The sequence below is a fragment of the Rana temporaria genome, chromosome 3 (genome assembly GCF_905171775.1).
Source record: "Rana temporaria chromosome 3, aRanTem1.1, whole genome shotgun sequence".
Lineage (NCBI taxonomy): Eukaryota > Metazoa > Chordata > Amphibia > Anura > Ranidae > Rana > Rana temporaria.
The window spans coordinates 339,773,871-339,796,642 of NC_053491.1; the positions used below are offsets into that span (position 1 = coordinate 339,773,871).

Consider the following 22,772-nt stretch of genomic DNA (forward strand, 5'->3'; position numbering starts at 1 on the left):
GGGCTGCCATTAGGAATAGAATGCCCTTTCTGGTGCATTGTAAAAAAACGCATATATAAAGAACCAAAGCAAGTAGATCAGGGGTAGGCAATCTCAGCCCTCCAGCTGCATCAAAACTACAAGTCCCATGAGACATTGCAAGACCCGAACAATAAACAGGCTTGACTTGCAGAGCCATGATGGGATTTGTAGTTTCACCACAGTTGGGGGGGGGGGGGCTGAGGTTCCCTACACCTGAAGTAGACAAAAACACACCCCACAACTTCTAGTGGGGAGGAGTCAGAGCCTCTGTCAAGTTTTGTTTCCCCATTGGGAATACTTTAATTCATGTCCTATCCCAGTGGTGGTCCTCGGGTCAAACGACTTTCAGCATATTTATCTTATGTGCTCTTGTGGTAATTTTCCCCTCTTCCTGCCCCAGAGAGCAATCACCAGGAAACATTTGGGAAACAATACAGCAATAAAAACCCTGACAGAGGTCCCAACGTTTCCCTCTGTTCTGGTGTCGAAGAGGACATTGCACCTAACTTTGGAAGGATTTTCTCTCACTTTCTCTTGTGTCCCCTGGACAGGAAGTGAAGGCAAATCTTCCCAATGGGACACCAAAAAAAAAAAGTCCCTATTTTATCCTTCGCTCTAGATACATTTTAGGGCTTGTGCAGAAAAGCTTTTGAGTTCCAGAACAGTTCAACAGAACTGCACATTTTTCTCCCCCCCCCCCCCCCATATTTTCTTAGTGATCTGCACTAATTTCAGTGGGTGTGATGGGAATGACACCACTGAGGCTGCACTTAACCTGCTTTTGTTTGAACACAGCAGGTCCTATTGAGAACCTGCAGGCAAGGCAGGTCAAATGTAGACTCTAACATTTAAATGCATGCATTTCAGCAGCTCCATGTTCTAAAACAGGAGTCTCCAAACTGCAGCCCGAGGTCCAGATGTGGTCCTTTGCTAGCCTTTACCCAGCCCTTGGGGTACTATTCCTCCCAATGACACCAACAATGGGGCACTGCTTTTTCCATTGTTAATGATGAGATACTATTCCCCCCACTAATATGAATGATGGGGCACTATTCCTCCCACGAATACCAATGATATTACACCTACTGACTACCAACCCTGAAGCCAGGTTTATTCTCACAGATGCTGGACCCAGGACATTTTCAAACCCTCCCCCACCCTGGCCACAATCCCGCCCCCCTGAAGTCTGACAGACAGAAAACTGGCCCTTTGTTTGAAAAGTTTAAAGACCCCTGTTCTAAAGCAAAAAAGCAGCATTTGACAACCAACGCTTGTCTACATAAGCACTTCTGTCAACATACACGTTATTGGCAATGCCATGTGAACGCCTGGTAAACACACAAATCCACCTGAAAAGCAACCCATTCTTCCTGCACAGCACATAAATGCATGCCTTCTCCATTAACCACATTTCTGACTCCCATGTACTTAAACCTATACAATCACTGAAACTTGTGAATTTAGTCACAGCTCGCTTTCAAGATGAGTCATGTGACAAAAAAAAGGGGGGGGCAGAAGTGGTTCATTGATGATTTACGCATATAGAACCCGGTTTGCCCAAAGAATGTTTGAATCTACTTACGGTTGACTGGCTACAGAGGCTTTGTTGCGTTCATTGGAAAAAAATAAACAGGGATTTTAGGGTGATCATGCCAAGTTGGGGGGGGGGGGGTGGGACCCACACCTAAACTTTGTCTTAAGCATCAATTTATATTGGCTGTATGTTTTGCTGTCATATTTCTACAGCTGTGACAACACACTATACCATGTATGCCGATTAGGCAATTGGATGGTTTACATATATCCATGTCACTGGGAATATTAGTCATGGTTGCAGGTAAAAACCTGGCAAAAGAGAAGCTATTCAGTGTAGCTTGTGGATTCACGCGACGACCTCTGCTAGCGGAAAAGAACAGCAAACCCCATAGGACAGGAGGGAAAACATAGCATGTGCCAAGCCAATCCAAAACAAACAGCTCATACACTGTTCTCACACGTCATGCTTCTTGTATGAGGGAAATCCATGTAACAATTTTTCAGGTAGGAGAACATTTAAACAGATGGTATTGCAACAATCTGCATTGCTGCCAACTGTCCCTGGCAGGCCCATGTTGTGACAGTTTGTCTCAGGAGATTTGTGCCTCGAAATGTTCCTGGCTTTCACCAACACATGCCCATAAAGGCCATCTTTTGTCATTCTACTTTTGAGCTTTTACGGCAAGTTTGCAATCAAAAAATGTTTTGCATGTCAAGTTAAAGTACTGCTCCGCCATCCTAAAAGGATAAACTGCAATAGAGCAGCTCAGTAACAGTGCTAATGAAAGGTTGCCACCTATAGGCAAACTCTAGTTTTGGGTAGAGTGGGGAAGTATTAGAACCGCTGTCAAGTTCTTGTGGATGTCTGTGTCCTGACCTTTATTTGTGCAGGTGACCAGGGTCAGCACAAGCAAAAAATTATGGAAAAAACATTTTACCGATGTCCCCATAAAAATAAAGGGGAAATCTCAATGGAGACAAGTTTATTAGATCTCCCCTTGTAGAGATGTACACTCACTTCCTATTCCATCTCCTAGACAGAAAGTGAAGGCAATTCTCACTTTACTTCCTACCCTGAAAGACAACAAAAGGACAGTAGAAAAAAAAAATGTGTCGCCACTGGACGATTTTCACTCCAACTGTAAAACTTTTCATTTCTCATCACTCCAATAGCCTGTACAGGATCTTAAAATCGGATGACAGATCGTTCGTTTTTTTGCATATCGAAAATGGAGGTTTCCAAAGGTGCGAAAATTTTCATACAACAAAAATCAAAAGTGATTTCATGTGTTGTAGTGTATTTCTATTGTATTTTCAGATGACAACTGTATTGATTAAATCAAAATTTGTATGATCTGGTATCATACAAGAAAAATTCTCATGTTTGTTCGATCGGATGAACTGTTGTAATCTCTGTACCAACGATCCGCTTTGAAAGCAGAATGTTTCGTCTGATTTTTGGATCGAGTGTACGGCCATGGGAGTGGTCACTAGGACAAACTGAGAAGGAAACACTTCCCAGCAGGAACAGATGGTAATGGAAAGAAAAAAAAAACATTATCTAAACTAGATTTTCAGTATCTCACACCTATTGCTAAAAGTTTCATTCAATAGGCTTAACATAGACCTTCACGGCAGGTCACCAAATATTTTATTGATAACTGGAGATAAAAAAAAAAAAAAAAATTATATTTAAAAATTAAATTGAAAAAATTACTTTTTGAAACACAATAAATATTTTTTTTTAGTAACACATTAACTACCCTGCTTCCCAAATGAAGGAAAAATGTTCTGGACAGCTGCAAAAAATTTTTTTTTTTGTAAAAAAAACACACACACACACACACACACACACACACACACACACACACAAAAAGCATGCCACAGCAGACGGGGTAAAAATCTGACGCGTTTCACACCAAACTTTAGTGCTTATTCATGCTGTTCGCATGCTTTTTGTGTGTTTTTTTTATTTTACAATAAAAGCAATTTATTTTTGGAGTTCGGCTGTCCAGAAAGTTTTTCCTTTATTTTGCATCATTCCATGCATTGCCACCCCCCTTCGGCTTTGGATCAGTAGACTTTCCGATTAGTATCTTAGAGCGGTGATTCCTCTTTTACCCTGCTTCCCAGCTGCTAGAACACCACACAGATGAATTTACTCAACCTTGCATGTCATTTAAGGAAAATCCTACTTCAACGCAATTTCGAAGCCGCTAATCAGTATGATTTGCACCATCGATATCATTGCCGTTTGCGACTTCATTTAAAAGTAGTCTAAACAATTCGCAAAAAAAGAAGCGCAGGAGCCTTTCATAAAATCGCAGAAACATGAGTCACGGTAATATGAGCAGTTCCTTTGCCGGAAATAGGGTGCGCCTGCCAAATCGCATGAAAATCCGTACTGTATGGACTAGGTCTAAATCCTTGAAGAACACCTCATCACATACAGAAAATTGCAAAAATGACTCATAGATCGCACCAACTTGGGGAATGCATAAAATACAAATGATGTACCAAAAGTCTCAGGCAAGAAAACCACAACAATTAGGTTCCCTAGTTTTTAGGTACTTGAATGCTAAGTCGGGACAATGGAAGGCCTGGGCATTCCTATAGATTACATTGTAGGTGTGTGAAAAGCAAATACACAAGTCAGTGAAGGCAGACACGCGAGTACCTGGCAAGCATAACATAATGCAAAGATGGTACAGCTTGGAAGTACATGCTGTAGTGTAGGCTTAAGCAGGCCATACATGGTCGAATTTCGAACAAATTTTCTTTTCAAAATCAGAAAGTTAATTTTTTTTGTGATGCGATGATGCCACCATTGATTTTCGAAATTCGGCCGACAAAATATTCATGTTGCCGGGAATATTCGTTTCTTTTCGGGAATATTCTTTTCTTGCACATGTGCGTTTTTTTTTCTATTACATTTCTCGCACGATTCTCCCATCATTGATCAGAAAATCGCTAGTTTTTCAAAAAATTTCAACATGTCCGATTTCTCAAATTTGTTTGCCGCACGAAAATCGGCTGTTGCCGCAGTCCACTAACAGTGCGAAATTCTTTCTAAAATTCTTTGATACGATTTTCCGTGTATGGCCGCCTTTAGCTGATGGAACTAAAAGTAGCAGCTTGAACTAACAGCTGGAGAAGCACACATTGCCCAGGCATGATAAGGAATGAAAAAAAACAGAAACCTTACAGATGAGCTCCTTCCTTCAACAGAATTCTTTGAATTCAGCTACATCTCTGACCTGTCATTTAGGGTGAAAGTCACACTGGGCATGGTTGAACTCACTGGTGTCTCAATTTGACTGTCACTGCGGAAGTGGAGCCGATTGCAGAGAATTGTTAAAAAATGAAATGAAAATTATGCACATTTTTTTGGAGAGCCCTTTAAAATCAAACTACATTTTTACATTCCCGCAATACAGATAAAAACTCCAAATGCCAGATTGCAGAGACAGATGGGAAATCCAGATTAAGGGACAGAAAATCGGTTAGTGGGTTACAGATGCACAACGACATGCCAATCTCAGTGCATATGAACACCACCAAGTTCACAAATGCAGTTAGGCATATGCAACTCCCTTTAACACCACCAACACTGTCAAAGTAAGGGCAGACCCATCTGTGAAATGATAAGTCCCTTTGGCACCTATTAATAACCAACCCTGACTCTACACATGTTGGGTGGCAGGATGAAATTTTTTTGTATTTTTAAATTACTTAAGGCAACTGCAAAGCCCAAAATCCATCAAGTTGAAAAACACTTCACTGCTACTGTATGTGAGAAATACCCAATCACTTACCAGCCAAACCAACTGCACATACTTTTTGTGCACACACATTTTCAACACCATTGCATAAGAGCCTCAAAATGCTCATGCAGCTAAAACAGTAAAAATTGTTTTTGAAATCAAATCCATCTTTCACTCCAAGTAAGCCAGAGATGGAAATGTCCCACCTCTAACCCCACCCTACCGTGCATGACTAGCTGCTTAGGGTCTTCATCAATGTGCTCCAGCTCAGCAATGAATCACACAGACGCTGAGCATAGCTGCTGAGCAGCCCCAGACTCCACCTTCTTGTTGCTTCCTCAACCATTGGCTCAGCGGTTATGTACCTCTGCCTACTGAACATAAACTCACTTCACTGCAATACATGTTCCAGCAAACTGAGCAAAACAACATCCCTCCACAGCTTGCAAAAGACAGTGTTGAATGCCAAGGTTTCAGGAGCCTCACTGCTTCTAGGAGCAAAAGTCCAAGGCAGGAAGATGCCAAGCGAGGTGACTGCAGCTTACACCCGTTACATCAGTGCTGTAACATAACTGGCTTATCTGCCACCAAGTCACACTCCAAGATCCTGCCTTGCAGCTTGGGTTGATGAACTCATTCCACAGCATGCCATGGCCCACTAAGCTGGTCTAACCTGTCTCTCTGGTACTAGCCAAAGCCAATATGCAGGGCTAAAAGGAAGAGCACTCGCAGCTGTGTAAATATGCCCAGAGTTCAGACACATGAGAAGAGTTAGTATAAAAGTCAGCTGATTTGATTAGAGCCCCTCCACTAGATTTAACCCCCCCCCAGCTTTTTATTTGAGTGGTACTTCAACCAATATGTTTAAATTAAAGTAAGGCTGGCCTGGCGTAGACCGTTTTAATTTTGGCCCTTGGTTAGCCCTGCAAGCACCACCTGGTTCAAGAAAAAAAATTAGAAAAATAATAATAAATTATAGACTTGGTAAACTATTGGCCGAACCGTGAACTGAGAATTGGAGGTGCTCCCAAAGCCGATCATTTACAGGTAATTGCTACATGCCCAATTGTGCTGCCAGGTGGGGCTTCTGTAACCTGCCAATAATCACAAGTATGAATTCGATTTTGCCAGCACGATTTCCTCTTTTCTGTACATGAAACCAAACACAAGTTAGGCCCCTTTCACACTGAGCGCAGGCGGTATAGCAGCGCTATTTTTAGCGCCGATATACCGTCATTTTTATCATGATATTCGGCCGCTAGCTGTGCGGTTTTAACCCCTGCTAGCGGCCGAAAAATAGTTAATACCACCCGCAACGCACCTCTGCAGAGGCGCATTACCGCGGTTTCCCTTTGCTTTCAATGGGAAGGATCGGTGGAGGAGTGGTAGACACCCCGCTCCAAAGATGCGGCTAGCAAGACCTTCGGAGCGCTCCTGCTAGCGTACTGCTTCAGTGTGAAAGCCTGCAGGGCAGGATTATTTCAGGCGGTATATACCGCCTGAAAAACATGTCAGTGTGAAAGGGGTGGAACTCCAGTTAATTTTTGTTTAGCGGTGGGTGTGGAATATCAAAGAAAAACCACCTCTGCCGGACTTGTCCACACTGGAGATATCCCCACAACATCCTCTGCCAGTTCTAAATTTGCAGATAAGGAATATGCTATGCTCTCCTACTGCTCTTTCATGGTCTAATGAGGGGACACCACTGTAATCCTTAAAGACGAACTCCAGGGAGCAGGGTAACCCAGAAGAGGCAGTAAGAGGCCACTCTGTGTAATACCCTTGCACGGAGCAGGGAAGTAGAACTTTTTTTTATTGAAATAAAGAAGGTTTACATTCCCTTTAATAGCATGCACCTTTGTAGATTCTGTCTACCACATTTGCACTTACTACAGCAGATCAGAAAGCAGTAAAGATGATCAAAGTGCAGTAAGCCACCAGATTACAGCTCAGAGGTGATTTCTTTAGTTCAGACCTTTATTTTCTTCTGGTAGTAGTTCTTTATTCTGCATGGAGTTTGTATGCTTCCCCCCCCCCCCCCCCACCGTGCTTCCACAGGCATTAATCTGCATGTCTGGACTGCCGTCTAATGTCCATTGTCATGAAGTGCCCAACAATGCCTTGCTGAGCACCATAAAAATACCTTTTATTTCACAGGGTGGATATGTGGGTCGCACTAATGCCCTGCAGCTCTGGTTCATGGGTCTGAAACTTGAAAGACCATCAGCCTGGAGTTTGAATGGGTTATCTCTCCAGGAGATCTGGTTTCCACCAAAAAACAAACGTACAGGTTAATGGTCTCCTTCCCAAATCAGCCATGTCAGGAAGATTAGGTTGTAAGCTACTTTAAGTTAGGATTCAAATTGAACAGGGCTTGACAAATTTGCTTGAAATCTAGGAGCCAGGAACGCCCCCCGTCCTGCCGGGCTCGTGTGCAAAAGCATACGCGAATAGCACCCACATATGAAAGCGGTGTTCAAACCACACATGAGGCATCGCCACGAATGGTAGAGGGAGAGCAATAATTCTAGCCCTAGACCTCCTCTGTAACTCAAAACATGCAACCTGTAGAATTTTCGCCTATGGAGATTTTTAAAAAGGTAAAAGTTTGTCGCAATTCCACGAGCGGACGCAATTTTGAAGCGTGACATGTTGGTATCAATTTACTCGGTGTAACATTATCTTTCACAATATAAAAAATAAAAAATTGGGCTAACTTTAATGGGTTTTTTTATTAAAAAAAAAAAGTATTTTTTCGGATTTCCCCCCCAAAAAAGTGCGCTTGTAAGACCGCTGCGCAAATATGGTGTAACAAAGTATGGCAATGACCGCCATTTTATTCTCTAAGGTGTTCGAATAAAAAATAGATATAATGTTTGGGGGTTCTAATTAGAGGGAAGGAGATGGCAGTGAAAAAAGACAGGGGAAGCTCCATTAGCATTGTTGGTTGTCTTGTCATAACAACGGCCACCACAAGATGGCGCCAGATCACAGAATGAAGCATAGGCCTGCAGAAGGCCACAAAGCCGTGGCCTCAATTACCGGCCGGTGTGTTGTCACATTCTGCTCCCCATCACAGAATGCTCCGGAAGTCACGTTCCGTCGCCGCCATCTTGCTACACCCCACACACTCCTGCACAGTAATGAGTGAGAAGGGGCAAGCGGAAATCTTGTTACACCCATCTGAGTTTTAGATTTCACACTTATTTTCAAACACAAAACGGAGCTTATATGCTTAAATACAGTGTTTTTAAATCCGACAGACTGTTTAGATGTTAAATGTGAAAATCAGAGGTGTTTTGTCACATCAGCAAACATGTAAGGTCATCAGGTTTGCTGCTGCTTTCAACATTTAAAGCGGGGGTTCACCCTAAAAAAAAAAATGTTTCTTTATCTACCATCCAAACGAGCATACTAGCGTCAGCTACAGTATGCCTTTTTTTTTGCGCGCTGTAATTACGGTTTAATCTGTAACTTTCGTTTCAGACTCCAGCGGGGAAATGGGCGTTCCTATGAAGAGGGGGAACATGATTGACGGCCGGCTATGGCGCGTCACACGTTCTGAAAAAAGCTGAAATAGGACGGGGACATATACGGCGCCTGCGCAGTCAGCTCCTAGTCTGTACGCAGGCGCCGTGAAGAGCCGAGTCCTACTCCGGCTATTTTCGGAACGTGTGACGCGCCATAGCCGGCCGTCAATCATGTTCCCTTCTTCATAGGAACGCCTTTCCCCGCGGGAGTCTGAAACAAAAGTTACGGGTTAAACCGCAAGTACAGCGCAATGGTACATAGTTGTGTTTTTGGGTGAACCTCCGCTTTAAACAGTCCGTCGGATTTCCAAATACTGTCTTTAAGCATATAAGCTCTGTGGGGATGCGCTATGGGGCAGTCTTTAAGTGGTTAAAACAACGTTACCTTTCCCTGTTCTGTGCAATGGTATTGCACAGAGCAGTACATTACCTCCTCTACTGGGGTTCCTGGCTGGTGCTCTGCGCCCCCTCTTCTGAATGCCCCATTATGCTGCTATGGGGGCACTATTGCAGGCATGCTCCGAAGCTGGGCTGTGTGCGTCCACAGACTCAAACAGCACGGCCTGGTCCCAGGTCCCTCTTGACAGGATTTGATAAACAGCAGGAGCCAATGGCTCCCGCTGTTGCCTCTATGTCCTGTAAAAACAAAAAAGGAAAAGCAGTGCTGCTGCCAACGACCCATGCAAGTATTTAAGGGGGAACTGTGGGGAGGTGAATATGTAAAGTTGTATACCTTGGTACAGAGAGCCCATGACCTGCATACACTCTACAGAATTTGACTGGGGGGGAAAAAAAGGGGGGGGGGGGTCTATGGGCTGCCTTAGGTTAGGTAAAGTACAATTATCCTTTAACAAAACTCATCTTTAAAATGTAGGTAAAGAATGTACAGCACATTGGCTACAGGGAAAAACCTGTGGTAAAAGGTGACCTTGTACTTCCAGTCCCAAGTATCTTGAAGCAACACTGGCCGAACGGGTCCCCCCTGCTCCACAGCTAGGCCCACACATACTATCAACCCCCACCTCAAACTTTTTACCAAGAGCAGGGCTTGACAAATTTGCTTTGAATCTAGGGGCCAGCTAAAAAAGCTAGGAACCAGTTTGTGTGCATGCACAGCAAAGTGCATCAGAGTGAACGCATTCATGCGTAGGCGCTGAATACGCACACTTTTGTAAAGTGTGAATGTATGGGGGGGTGGGAGGGCCTCAATTTTTTTTGCTGGGGCTTTTATGTGCTTGAGTGTAACTTTGTTTGCAATTTGTTTTTAACTGTCAATAGGGACCCGGAAGTGAAACAGGGTTGGGTGGTGCAGAGGCAGGTAAGGCACATTACCCGCATGTGTGGAAGCAATTGGCTGGCAGCAGAGTCACCTGAATGCTTACAGCTGACAAGTGGAACAAAAACCACCTCCCTGCCCAGCACCTAAAACTGCATGTCCCAGGCATCAGGCAGTACAAATTGTGCATCCTTGAAAAAAGTGAATTGGCTGTTAAAAGCCCAGGCACCAGGACAATTTCTAGCTGCTATTGCGACCTGGTGCCTGGGATTTGTCAAGCCCTGATCTAGAGGAACCCTTGAAATGATTTTCAAGTCTTAGGGAACACTTATCCAAACTCAATTGGTGGACAGTGGGGAAAAATGCTCCTCATACTGATGGCTAGCAGCTGGAATACCACCTCAGAGAAACCTAAATGCACACTCAAGTGAACTTTAATGGCATCCCAGTCTTCGTCCATAGGGTTCAATATTGAGTTGGCACACCCTTTGCAGCTATAACGGCTTCAACTCTTCTGGGAGGGCCGTCCAGGAGGTTTAGGAGTGAGTCTATGGGAATATGTGACCATTCTTCCAGAAACACGTTTGTGAGGTCAGGCCCTGATGTGGACGAAAGGCCTGACTTGCAGTCTCCACTCTAATTCATCCCAAAGGTGTTCTATCGGGTTTAGGTCAGGACTCTGCATGCCAGTCAAGTTCCTCCACCCCAAACCCACTCATCCATGTCTTTAGGGACCTCGCTTTGTGCACTGGAGTGCGGCCATGTTGGAACAGGAAGGGGCCATCCACAAACTCTTCCCACAAAGTTGGGAGCATGAAATTGTCCCAAAATGTCTTGGTATGACGACGACTTAAAGAGTTACCTTCACTGGGACCAGGCCCAACCCCTGAAAAACAACCCCACACCATAATTGCCCCTCCAAATGATTTGGACCAGTGCACAAAGCAAGGTTCATAAATACATGAATGAGTGAGTTTGGGGGTGGAGGAACTTGACTGATCTGCACAGAGTTCTGATCTCAACTCGACAGAATACCTTTGGGATGAATTGGAGCAGAGACTGAGAGCCAGGCCTTCTCGTCCAACATCAGTGCCTGACCTCACAAATGCGCTTCCTGTAAGAATGGCTAAACATTCCCATAGACACCTAAACCTTGGACAACCTTTCCAGAAGAGCTAAAGCGGTTATAGCTGTAAAGGGTGGGCCAACTCAACATTTAACCCTATGGACTAAGACGCCATTAAAGTTAATTTGCATGAAGAGGCAGGAGTCCCCATACTTTTGGCAATACAGTGTATAATTAGGTTCATACAGCTGTCTGTCAAGCAGGCACCATCAAATGAAAGGTCAATCTCTGGAGAAGTCCTGGGGTTTCCTAGAACCTTGGTTAAGAAAAACTGCCTTAGGCGCACTAGACTTTGTAAAAATGCCAGAGCGGGAGACTAGGATGGCTTCGATCTAAGGTAAGTAATTCATAATGGGCTAGTATGCTAGTCATACTAGCTTATTATGCCTTTGTCTTGCAGGTTTTTATATTTTGGAGTTTACAACCGCTTTAAGCTTTTATCAGAGTGTTTTTACAGCTGGGGGGGGGGGGGTCCAGTGTGCATGAGGCCTTATAGTGGCGATTCAACAAAGTAAATACAATGATACGCCAGGGTGAATATTATAAAAGCTGTACACAAACAAAAAAGGTGGACAAGCAGGGGGTCAGACATGGCAGTGTCATAGGGATGGATAAACAAAACAGTCACAAGTTACGGAGCAACCACAAAGAATACCTAGCCAATCACAACAGAGTCACCGGGATCCAGTGCACGCAACAAGAGCATGTTCACCCTTCATGAAAGTTACCGTGAAACATTCCTTATCGTTAGATTTTTTTTTCTTTTTGCTTACAACACTACAGAGTGCCGTTACCAGCGAAGAACCATGTGGATTATTTTGTGGACCTCTGTTCTAAAAGGCAGAAGGTTTTTTTAATCTAAATGCATTCTAATCATTAAGACAGGGTTTGACAAATTTGCTTGGAATCTAGGAGCCAGAAAACGCGCCGCGCCCCGTCCCGCTAAGCTTGCGCGCAGAAGCGAACGCATACGTGAGTAGTGCCCGCATATGTAAAACGGTATTCAAACCACACGTGAGGTATCGCCGCGATTGGTAGAGCGAGAGCAATAATTCTAACCCTAGACCTCCTCTAACTCAAAACATGCAACCTGTAGAATTTTTTAAACGTCGCCTATGGAGATTTTAAAAGGGTAAAAGTCTGTCGCCATTCCACGAGCGGACGCAATTTTAAAGCGTGACATGTTGGGTATCAATTTACTCTGCGTAACGTTCTCTTTCACAATATAAAAAAAATTGGGCCAACTTTACTGTTAGGAGTTAACTTCAAAGGTAGAATGATTGCAAAGGAAAAACAATGAATGAACACAAATCTTCCCAAAAAGAACCAAGGAGCGTGTCTTCAAACACCAGTGAATGTGGTTGTCGGCTTACCAGAAAAAGCGACTGTAACCAGTCTCATCAAACACAGGGATATGGGTCTCCCAAAAACCAATCGGGTCAGCAGCTACTAGATCCAGGGATGGCTCAAGGGATAAAAAAAACAAGATCTCTCATAGCGCAATGGAGAAGCCGCGGATTTACATTTATTGACATGCTGCATTACTCATCGATGATGTAAGTGCAATACTTCTTTCATTAAACGCTTTTATATCAACATATTGCACTGAGAGAGATCTTGTGCAACCAATCTACCAAGTAAATCGGACATGATTGGGGTACAGTGGCTGCCACTACCAAAAACAAAATAAAAAAAGCTAGTTGCCCGGCTAACACTTGTGAGTTGCTTACACAGAACAAGCTGTCAATGAGTGTCAGAATTCCTTTATACTAGTTCCAGGTCAGGGACTCAGAATGCAGTGAAGCCAAAGCATCAGTATGACAGAAGTAAGATTTTGCAAAAGGATAGGTCATCAATTGCAGCCTACATAATTCTCTTGTAAGAGGTTAGGTGAAAAGTAAACTAAAAGTTGCCCTTCCTGCCTTGACTGAAGGCTATACAAGTGGCAGACGCAGCATATGCCAGTCGCCTCTGAATTCTCCACAGTCCCTACTGTACAGCCAATGTATTTATCTTGAAATGGAGAAGATTAAAAGCTTATCTGAACAACACACATAATCGTGGCTTCCACTACGTAAAGCGCATGTTACAGTGTATTGGTGAGTTATATTCTTAAATATTAAACTCCTATTTTATTCTTTGCTAAATGCAGACTAAAGTCAAATTATTGCTCCACAAAAACAAAAAATGACTAGGCCAGTCATTGCTATGCTACTTTAATTGTGTGGTCATGCAATTCTACACCAAAGAGAAAGTAATATTTCTTTATTTTCACACAAATAAGAGCATTCTTTTGGTGGTATTTGATCACCACTGGGGTTTTTATGCTATAAAATATATTCAATAGAAAAAAAAATTGTCTTCATTAGAGGTCGGCCGATATATCGGCCGATATTTGTCCGTTTTTGTGAAATCGGCATCGGCCGATTATTGTGGAAAAATCGTCCGATTTGCGGCTACAATATCCGGCCCCGCATGGCCGCCTGCCCTGCAGTAGTGTACTGACCAGTCACCAGTGCCCCCGCTCCCGCATTCATGTACGATTCCTCCATCCACATGGCTACAGAATGAAATGAGAGATTTCAATGGCATTGAGCCGTCCGCCTGGCCCCGCCCCCTCGGCTTGCTGTTCGGGAGAAACAAACATTGGCCCGCCCACTCCTTCTCGGTGCTGTGTTAGGGAGAAACAACCATTGGCCCCGCCCCCTCAGCGTGCTGTATTAGGGAGAAACAACAACTGCCTCTTGACTTAGTAACTCCCCCAGCAGGAGATCGTGGCCAGCAATAGCTCCCTCTCCCGTCCCTGCTGAGGCGGAGTCTGCTTGCATTACACTCTAGTTCTAATCAATGATTGGCTGGTCAGCTCATCTGCATGCACCTAGCCTATCAGGTGCATGCAGATAGATTAGAACACCAGCATGTATGGAGGGTAAGTTGCCTAAAATTGTGCGCTACTGTGCCCCCTGCAGAATTTATTTATTTATGTCTTTTTAAAGTGAAACCTGGCTGAGGCTGGCATTGAGAAAATGGATGAGGATGACTCTGGGTGTATATCAGAGTTACATTGTGGAGATCCTCTTCACAATGTAACTCTCATCCTCATTCATTTTCACAATGCACTGCAAATCAATTATCTTTGTTACCACAACGCAGCACCACCCACGCCTAGCACCACCCACGCCTCTCCACAACGCAGAATATTTAACTAAACTATTACATTTTACAAAATGGGTGGGAAAAAATAAATAAATAAATCGGCATTGTATATCGGCCCCCCGATTTCTAAATATCGGCCATAGAAAAACCCATATCGAGTCTTCATATATTTTGGCCAAAATGTATTCTGCTACATGACTGATAAACAGAAATCCCAATAGCTCTATGTTGATTGGTTTGCATGAAATGAAAGTTACAACTTATACAAACTATGATAGAGATTATATTATATATATTTTTTTTACAATATTAATGGCAGTGATAAGCGATTTATATTGGCACTGTGATAGTGTGGGGGGCAATCTGACAAGGAATTAACTGCCACTGCCATCAATACAGTAATCAGTGAATACTATACACTGGCTGTGAGGGGGGGTACCATCTCAGGTAGTCAATGGGGTTAAATGTGTGCAAAGTACTGCTTTCACTAAATCTAAAATTTAGTTATCCCTGCTTTGTAGGCATGAGAAACCGACCATTCTCTCTGTACAGAGCTCTGTGTTGATTATCAACACAGAGCTCTGGTCTGTGATTGCACAGGCTTCCGCTGTTTAGAATCATAGCAGGTGCCAACCAGGGGAGCATGCATGCGTCCTAATCCCAGAAGTAAGCAGCTACATACCGGTACGTCACTATGCCTACACCATCCGCAGTACATTGAAGGCGAGTGGTCAGGAAGTAATTAAAAGCGCAGAGACCATAATAAAGGCCCCTTTCACACCGACATGTTTTTCAGGCGGTTTAGTGCTAAAAATAGCGCCTGAAAAAATCCTGCCCTGCAGTCTTCACTGTGAAAGCCGGAGGGCTTTCACACAAAAATAAAAATAAAAATAAAAAACACACCCCTATGCAAGCTTGCACTAAGCATCCCTACCCAAATCAACTCTGGACTACAGAACACATCACCACCTGGTTATAGAGATGAGAGAGAAGGGGAGCTGGATGTTCCATAGTCCTGGCATACTTCAAGCGGTGGTTCACCCTGATTTTACACATTAGGTCTATGCAATTAGTAGGCAATGACAGTAACCACACCATTTTTTTTTTTTTTTTTTAAGTCCTCCTTACCTCCATTTCAGCAGCCGTCTGTGTCCTGTCACTCAAAATCCCCCACGGGGAATGGGCGTGTAAGTCCATTCTCCCCGTCTTGTCAATCAATTTCTTACACTCCTCCGGAGAAGCGCTGGACAACGGGGCGTGAGCTTGTGATGCCGGCCGTTGTTTTGGCATCAGTGTAGTGTTGACGGCGACGCTCGCCGTCAACACTGCACATGATAGAGCGGTGAATGCTGGGAGGCCAGCATTCACTGTATCCCGGAAGAAGACCCTGTCGGCTTCAAAGAGCCCACAGGTAAGATGGAAACGTCCATCGCCTGTGAATATAACATCTTCTTTTCAGAATTACATCGCTTACGCCGGCTCTAGGAGTGGGACACCCTGGTAGTGCGGGAGTACAGGTAAGCCCTGAGGATTACTGCACAAAAAAAAAAAAAACGATATCCCGCCGAACCCCCGCTTTCATATGCCAAGGTAGCAATGCTACTCCTTTATTAATACAGTAAAAGTGACTGAGCATTACTAGCACAATCGCTAGGTAAAGCTAAAAGAGGCCTGAAATGTTATTATATATACACACCACATCTAGAAAGCTGCAATATTTAGATACACTTTAAAGTGACATTCGTTTCTTGAATGACTGTGCAAGCTGTAGAAACCTCCATAGGCTAAACCTGAACGGTCGCCCAACACGCCTGTTGGCGTTTAAGCACTAGAAGATCCAGATGCCTGAGGGTAGTCAGATAAGTGCTAGCATGCCACACCACACACTAAGAGCTATGGTTTCCTTTAGGACTAATAAGACATATCTACATACAACCATTATGAAGTCTGCTCATTCATTACTTTTAAATACTTTACTCCTTTCAAAATTAAGGCTCGGTTTCCCCTACTGTGACCTGAAAGTCATGTGATTTTGATGTGACTGGAAACAATGCCTGTGTATTCTTGAGGTCTGTGATCTCAAGTCGCATCAAAGTGGGATCAAAGTAGTGCAGGGAATACTTTGAAGTCCCACAGATATGAACGGTACGGTACTCATTGGAAATCATGGGGGGGAACAACTTGGTATGCGACCTTGCAGTCCCAAGTCGCATGACAAGTCGCACTAGTGGAAACCAAGCCTAAACCTTGGTTCACACTAGTGCGATTTGGAACCGACAGATCACATGACAAGTCACACCCCATTGCTGGCAACGGAACTGTGCAAAATCGACTCATGTTGCAGCGTTGCTAAAAAAGGTTCCTGCGCCACTCCCCCACCCCCACATTTCATTGCAACGACTTCAGCTAAAGTCGCAATCACTGGGCATTTAAAAATCAAGACAAGCTTACTGCCCAAAAAGGAGCAGGAGGCTAATTTGGGCAACAAATGCACATAGGGCAGCCTAGGGAAGTGAATGGGCTGTCTTATGAACAACATGCGCAAACGTGCATGGCACTTTTAAAACCGCAAGCAACAACGATCATTCCTGCAATCTGATCTTAGTTGAAGGGACAACCAGATCCAGTTCCTTCAGCTGAGGTCAAGTGACCAACTACATGGGAGCCCCAAGCAGCTTCTGTGGCACAAATATTACACGGCTTTTTATCTCTCATTACAGTAGTGGGTGGGGGAGGACTGTTTTCAGCGTAGTTCTAAACAACCTTTTGGTTCCAGTTTTACATATTCGTTGTATTCTAATGCTAATAACCAAAATCTGCCACTGCACAAGTGACCAGAAAATGCTAATTTTATTAACAAAACAAGCACTGTCCACACAATCTCATGCACTCCACTTACACAATAAGCAAGCTGCCCCCAAGGTGTGGCACCTTTAAGACAAATGCGGAGCCATCTCTATTTCCTCTCTGCAGGTGACAATTCCTTCCTGAGGCTGCAGGACACAGAAACCAAAAACAAGGCCTGTGAAGGGGTCCAAGACTCTATTATATGGAAGTTCCTTTGATTGTACAGAAGTGGCACACTAATGTTAGCTCGGGGTGAGACTGTATACACTGCCCTGCTAGATTTTTAAGAACAACTATTACTTATGTGAAATGACCAGAATTCAGAGGGAAAACACATGAAACAGTATTTGCTGTTTCTAGGCAACAAGTGACTGTTTTCAATGAACTAATAATGCTCGCCATTGGATCTGATAGTTAGCTGTGAAAATGCTTAGTACTGGGAGATTTCAGCGCTCAACTCTTCTCCCTGCTACTCCATGTTGTGGGCTGTCCCTCTGCATCCTCATGTACAATGCAGGCCCATCTTACTTGAGGATATCGCATTATAGCATGGAGAGAGCACAATTTGGTAATGGCCTTTTTACTGGTACCCAAGGCATAAACACCCCCAGAGTTTGGGTTTTAAAAGTTAAGTTTAAGAAGGAAAAAATAAATACAAATCATGTCATACTTGCCTGCTTTGTACAACAGTTTTGCACAGAGCAGCACTGATCCTCTTCTTAGGTTCCCCCTCCAGCACTCCTGGCTACTCCCCCTTGACCACTGCCCCCAATAGCAAGCCATTTACTATAGGGGCACTGGCTCCTAAGCCACTCTCTATGCATTTATAAGACACAGCTGTGACTTGGCCCTTCCCCCGCTCTCTCTCCATTGCCTCAGTGGCTGTGATTGACAGCAGTGGGAGCCAAAAGCTCCAGCATCTTAGTGAGAGACCCAGGACTGCTGAGGCTCCTGTGCACATCACTGGATCGAGAGGGACTGTGGGGAGAGCAGCACATGTTTATTTTTATCTTCACACATAAAATGCATGAAAGTAATAATAATAAAAAAAAAAAAAAAAAAAATCGGCCTTTACAAACACTTTAAATCCAGAACCCTGTGTGTTTGTGTAAGCTGTGGCAGGGAGTATGTTCCAGCAACAGCAAGTACACTCCAGATCACCATAAAAACAATGTCCAGAACTACTTGATGGGTAGACTCTGCTCACTGAATGCTGAGCTCAGAGCTACCGCGCTAGGGGAGCGTGAACACGAGAGAGGCTTTGATTCGGCTGGGAATGTCCTAGCAAGAAGGCAGGATGGAATGTTGCCATTTCTGGGAGATGCGCAAATAGCTCACACCTATAGCAAGGACATTATCAGACTTTAAAGTTGCACATTATTTTTTTCTTCTCAGCTACGGTAGCTCCAGCAAAGGAAATGTTTTGGTAAAGGTTAACTACTAATCCTTTAGTTTAGTAATTATTGTATCAAGTGCCATCATAATGCTATTACAGCACACAGTGATGCTTTCTTCACCAACTTCCCAGAGTACCCCAGAAATAAAAGCCTGGGGTGTTTGAATAGAGAACTGCTGATCTTCACTTTCTAGTATGATTGGATGAAAGAGAAAGGCAGCCTTACTGACCAATCATGGAGGCACAGGAAGCAAGTAAAGGCAAGCAGTAACTGATGAAGCCAGTATTTCCAGGTATCAAAGGGTACCTTGGAACAGATGTCTGCACCAGCATTCAATTCAGGCAACACTATACTCAGAACCAAAGTACAGTTTTTAACGTCTTATTGCACAGAAAAGCAGAAAAAGTCCTAAAAGGTTGCATTTAGGGATTCCAACAAAGTCCTATGTAAACGTTAAAGAGCCCAACGGTGTCTTAATAGGCCCTATCCAGCGTTAACCATTTCTAGCTCATCGTGTCCTGTACAACAGAGGCAGGCCTCAAAATCTTGTGCAACCTCAGATGTTACTTTTCCCAGAATCCCCCAACCTAAAAGTAAACAAAGTAGAATTCTGGCAGCTTTAGCTGAACAGCTGCCACTATTGTTTAAATGTGTTACTTTGTAACACCTTGGGGGGCTCTGTATTTTCTTTACTAGCAAATCACCTGACTTAGTACCATTCTGTCTTGTGTTTATGAAAAAGACTGATGCTGTACTTTATGAACCTTTTGAACTGTACATGTCTGTATGGATACATTTCTGCAGTGTCAAAGTACAGCATCAGTCTTTCATAAATGCTCAACTGTTTATTGTCAAAGGCAGCCTCCTGACACGCAAGGCAAGCGACTGCCTGGGATGGGATCATGTGATCAGTCTACTGCAGCCAGAGGAAAGCATTTTCAGTCTCCTCCTGTGCTGACCAGGCATCAACATTACAGCAGGTCACAAGGCAAGACACATCAATGGGGGCTGATCTGTTAGACAATTGTGAACACAGCCAAGAACTGCACAGGTACCAGGATTCACACAACAGTCATCTTTGAGACTGCTGGCCATGAATGATGACTGAACAAATATGGGGCTGTCCTTTTGGGGAGAAAAGCAGACAACTTCTCCTCCGGTCCAGGCTACATACCGGGGAGACTTGAAAAATCGAGGTAATCCAGGCTGGAGATCTAAGAGGGTCAATCGAGATCGCGATTATACGATGAAAGCGGTTGTGACCCCCCCACCCCCCCAAAAAAAAACGCAAGACAAAGGCATAATGAGCTAGTATGACTAGCTCATTATGAATTACTTACATCAAAGCACCCCAAGCTGTTGTCGTCTCCGCCTCCGGCCGCAAACATCTCTCCGGAAAGGTTACTTCCGGGTATAGCCGCTCCATCGCTGTGATTGGCCGAAGCAGCGAAGACGTCACTCCGCGCATGCGCCAGCATTAGACATTGAGAAAACTTGGCAGTCTCAGTGCGCCTGCGCTGTTGTCTACGACGCGCAGGTGCCGTAGACAACAGTGTATTCCTTTTGCCAAATATATCCTAAACTGTGTAGGTTTAGGAGATATTGCAAACACCCACAGGTAAGCCTTAATCTAGGCTTACCTGTAGGTGTAACTTACCACAAAGGGTTTACAACCGCTTTAATCGTGCAGCTCTAGTATGTGGTTTATATTGGTACATTATGACTTACACCTGCAAGGGGCCGGATATATTTTTGGTGGCAGTTGATTACTGCTTTATGACATTTTATTCTTACGTAAGCAAAGCACCTCCCCACACCGACACACTTATACCCACCTTGCCTGCACTTCTTCCTCAGTTGCCAGCAGTGATGTTATCCAGTGCCTGTGGGTATAAGTGTACATGTGGCCTGGCGATGTTTGCCCAATCAGTATGATGTAACCGAGTGTGATTATTATTATACAGGTTTTATATAGCGCCAACAGTTTGCGCAGAGCTTAACAAAATAAAAGGCAGACATTACAGTTACATTTTGGTAAAAGGAATCCGAGGGCCCTGCTCATTAGAGCTTACAATCTAAAAATGTCGCCTTGAGGCAAATTAGTTCGCATTTGTAGCGCTATACAAGTTACTCACTCACTCAACAGTGCCGATTTTGGTACTGACTGCAATGGAGGAAATAACGAGGGAAGGTAAATGTGAGGGAGTGGGTGACCCCTTTTCAAAAAATATTGCCATGTTCCCCTGCATGGGCAAAGCTGAAAATCTTTAATAAGACTAAACTTTTGAAAGGAATTTTAAACTGTATTTAAATCAAGGTGTTGCAAGAAGCACAAAATCACATTGTGGTTTGTAAAGTGTGTATGCATTTTCCCCGCCAACACATATAGGGTAGCCTGTTTATTTCAAGGTCCAAAGCAGCTTACTGAGCTTTGTATTGAAAATTGCATGTCTACTTGCTGTGGTCTAGACTTTTTTTTACCCTAATGCATTATCTGCATTAAAAGGTAAAAGCTCCCCCTCTCTACCCAATAACACCTACCCAACTCCTCCACTGACCATGCAATATCTGTCTGCAGCGCTGCTCTCTTCCCTTTCTCACAGAAGAGGGAGAGCCTATGGCTCCTGTTGCTGTCAGTCAAATCCTGTAACAAGGGGCTAGTGGCATGCTTTGGCCACACTATGTGTATCTAGGTATGCACACAGCCCGGCCTGGGAGGGAGCCCCCTCATCCCTTTAAACTCGAACACACATAAATTACACAGGTTCTGTGGATGATTTAAGAGGAGTTCCACCTAAAAATGGAACTTCCTCTTAATCCACTCCTCGCCCCCTTACATGCCACATTTGGCATGTAATTTTTTTGGGGGGGGCTTCAGGAGAAGGGGACTTCCTGTCCCACTTCCTCCTTCCGCCGAGGGGCTGGAAAGGCGATTAGCTTAATCGCCTTTTCACAGCCCCTCCCTGTAGGCGAGCGCCTGTCCAATCGGACGGAGCCGCGCCGCTCGGGCATTCGCCCGGCCGTGAAGCCAAAAGCTGTCACTGCCGGGTGCCCACACTAAGAATGAAGACGCGCCGCTCCTTGCCGGCTGGCGCGTCGCTGGAGCCGTGGAGCAGGTAAGTGTCAGTTTATTAAAAGCCAGCAGCTACACTTTTTGTAGCTGCTGACTGTTAATAAAGTTAAAAAAAAGGTGGAAAACCCCTTTAAGGTGGTAATTAAGCTCACATGGAGCCTTAGCTGCATTAAATTTGCCTCAGAACCTGTGTAATTCATATGTATTCAGGTTTAAAGGGGTGAGGTGGCAACCCTATCCCCCTCAGCACACCAAAGAAGTGGGCCTGTGGAGGAGGTAAAGGACAGCTCTGTGCACACAACAGGAAGCACAAACCTTTTTTTTTTTTTTACAATAAAATAGGAGTCCTTATAATGAAGCACAAGTAGCACACGTGTGTGATCAGGAAACGCTGAGGTGTGACTGGAGTCTAACATGAGATTGTGGCGATTGGACTTTAATCCACTTCAGAGTCTGATCTACCATCCCCCCCAGTGTCAGTCATGGGTCTCCCCAGGAACAATGATCACCCGTTCCCTGCCCCCCATAGCAGGCAGTCTCCGGAGATGTGTGCCTCGTGTAGGTCTCATGGGCGCTTCTAGGCCGGGAATAGCCGAGCGGACTATTTATAACACAGCGCGATGTGCGGCGTGCCAGAGAAGTATGGAGACACGCCAAGGCCTCCTCATCCCCGAGAGAGGGGAAGACACTCCGCACATGGCGAGGAAGAAGGCCCGGCCTCCATACACCCTCATGTCTGATCACACATGGACGGGCCGTCACTGCCGTACAACGTGCTCACAGCGGCGCTCAGGCCTAACCAGAGACCCACGTTGCCTGTCTGCACGGAGCATGCTGGGTAGCGGCGGGGGCGGGGCTACAGGAAGGCTGGACGTTCTATAGATCGGCACCGTCTATTAACCCCCAAGCCGCCAGGCAAGTCTCCGCCTCCCTCCCACCCCGAATCTACAGGCCAGGCAGCACTCCTCCACCCACCAGCGGGCCAGACTGCAGTGTCATCACAGGGTACTGAGCCAATGGACACCCCGCCCCCTCCACAAACACAC

General features: G+C 44.5%; 1 protein-coding gene across 3 annotated transcripts in view; it reads right to left on the reverse strand.

The window, feature by feature from the left end:
- Positions 1–22,772, reverse strand: part of LARP1 (La ribonucleoprotein 1, translational regulator) — an 88,276-nt gene that overhangs the window by 62,098 nt on the left and 3,406 nt on the right. The window contains exon 1 of one of the 3 annotated variants that reach the window (XM_040345096.1): positions 5,545–5,631. The exons of the other annotated variants lie outside the window; for them this stretch is intronic. Coding sequence (XP_040201030.1) covers positions 5,545–5,551 — 7 coding nt within the window. The 5' untranslated portion in view covers positions 5,552–5,631. Of the gene's footprint in view, positions 1–5,544; positions 5,632–22,772 lie in introns of those variants that run through there. 3 annotated transcript variants of the gene reach the window in all.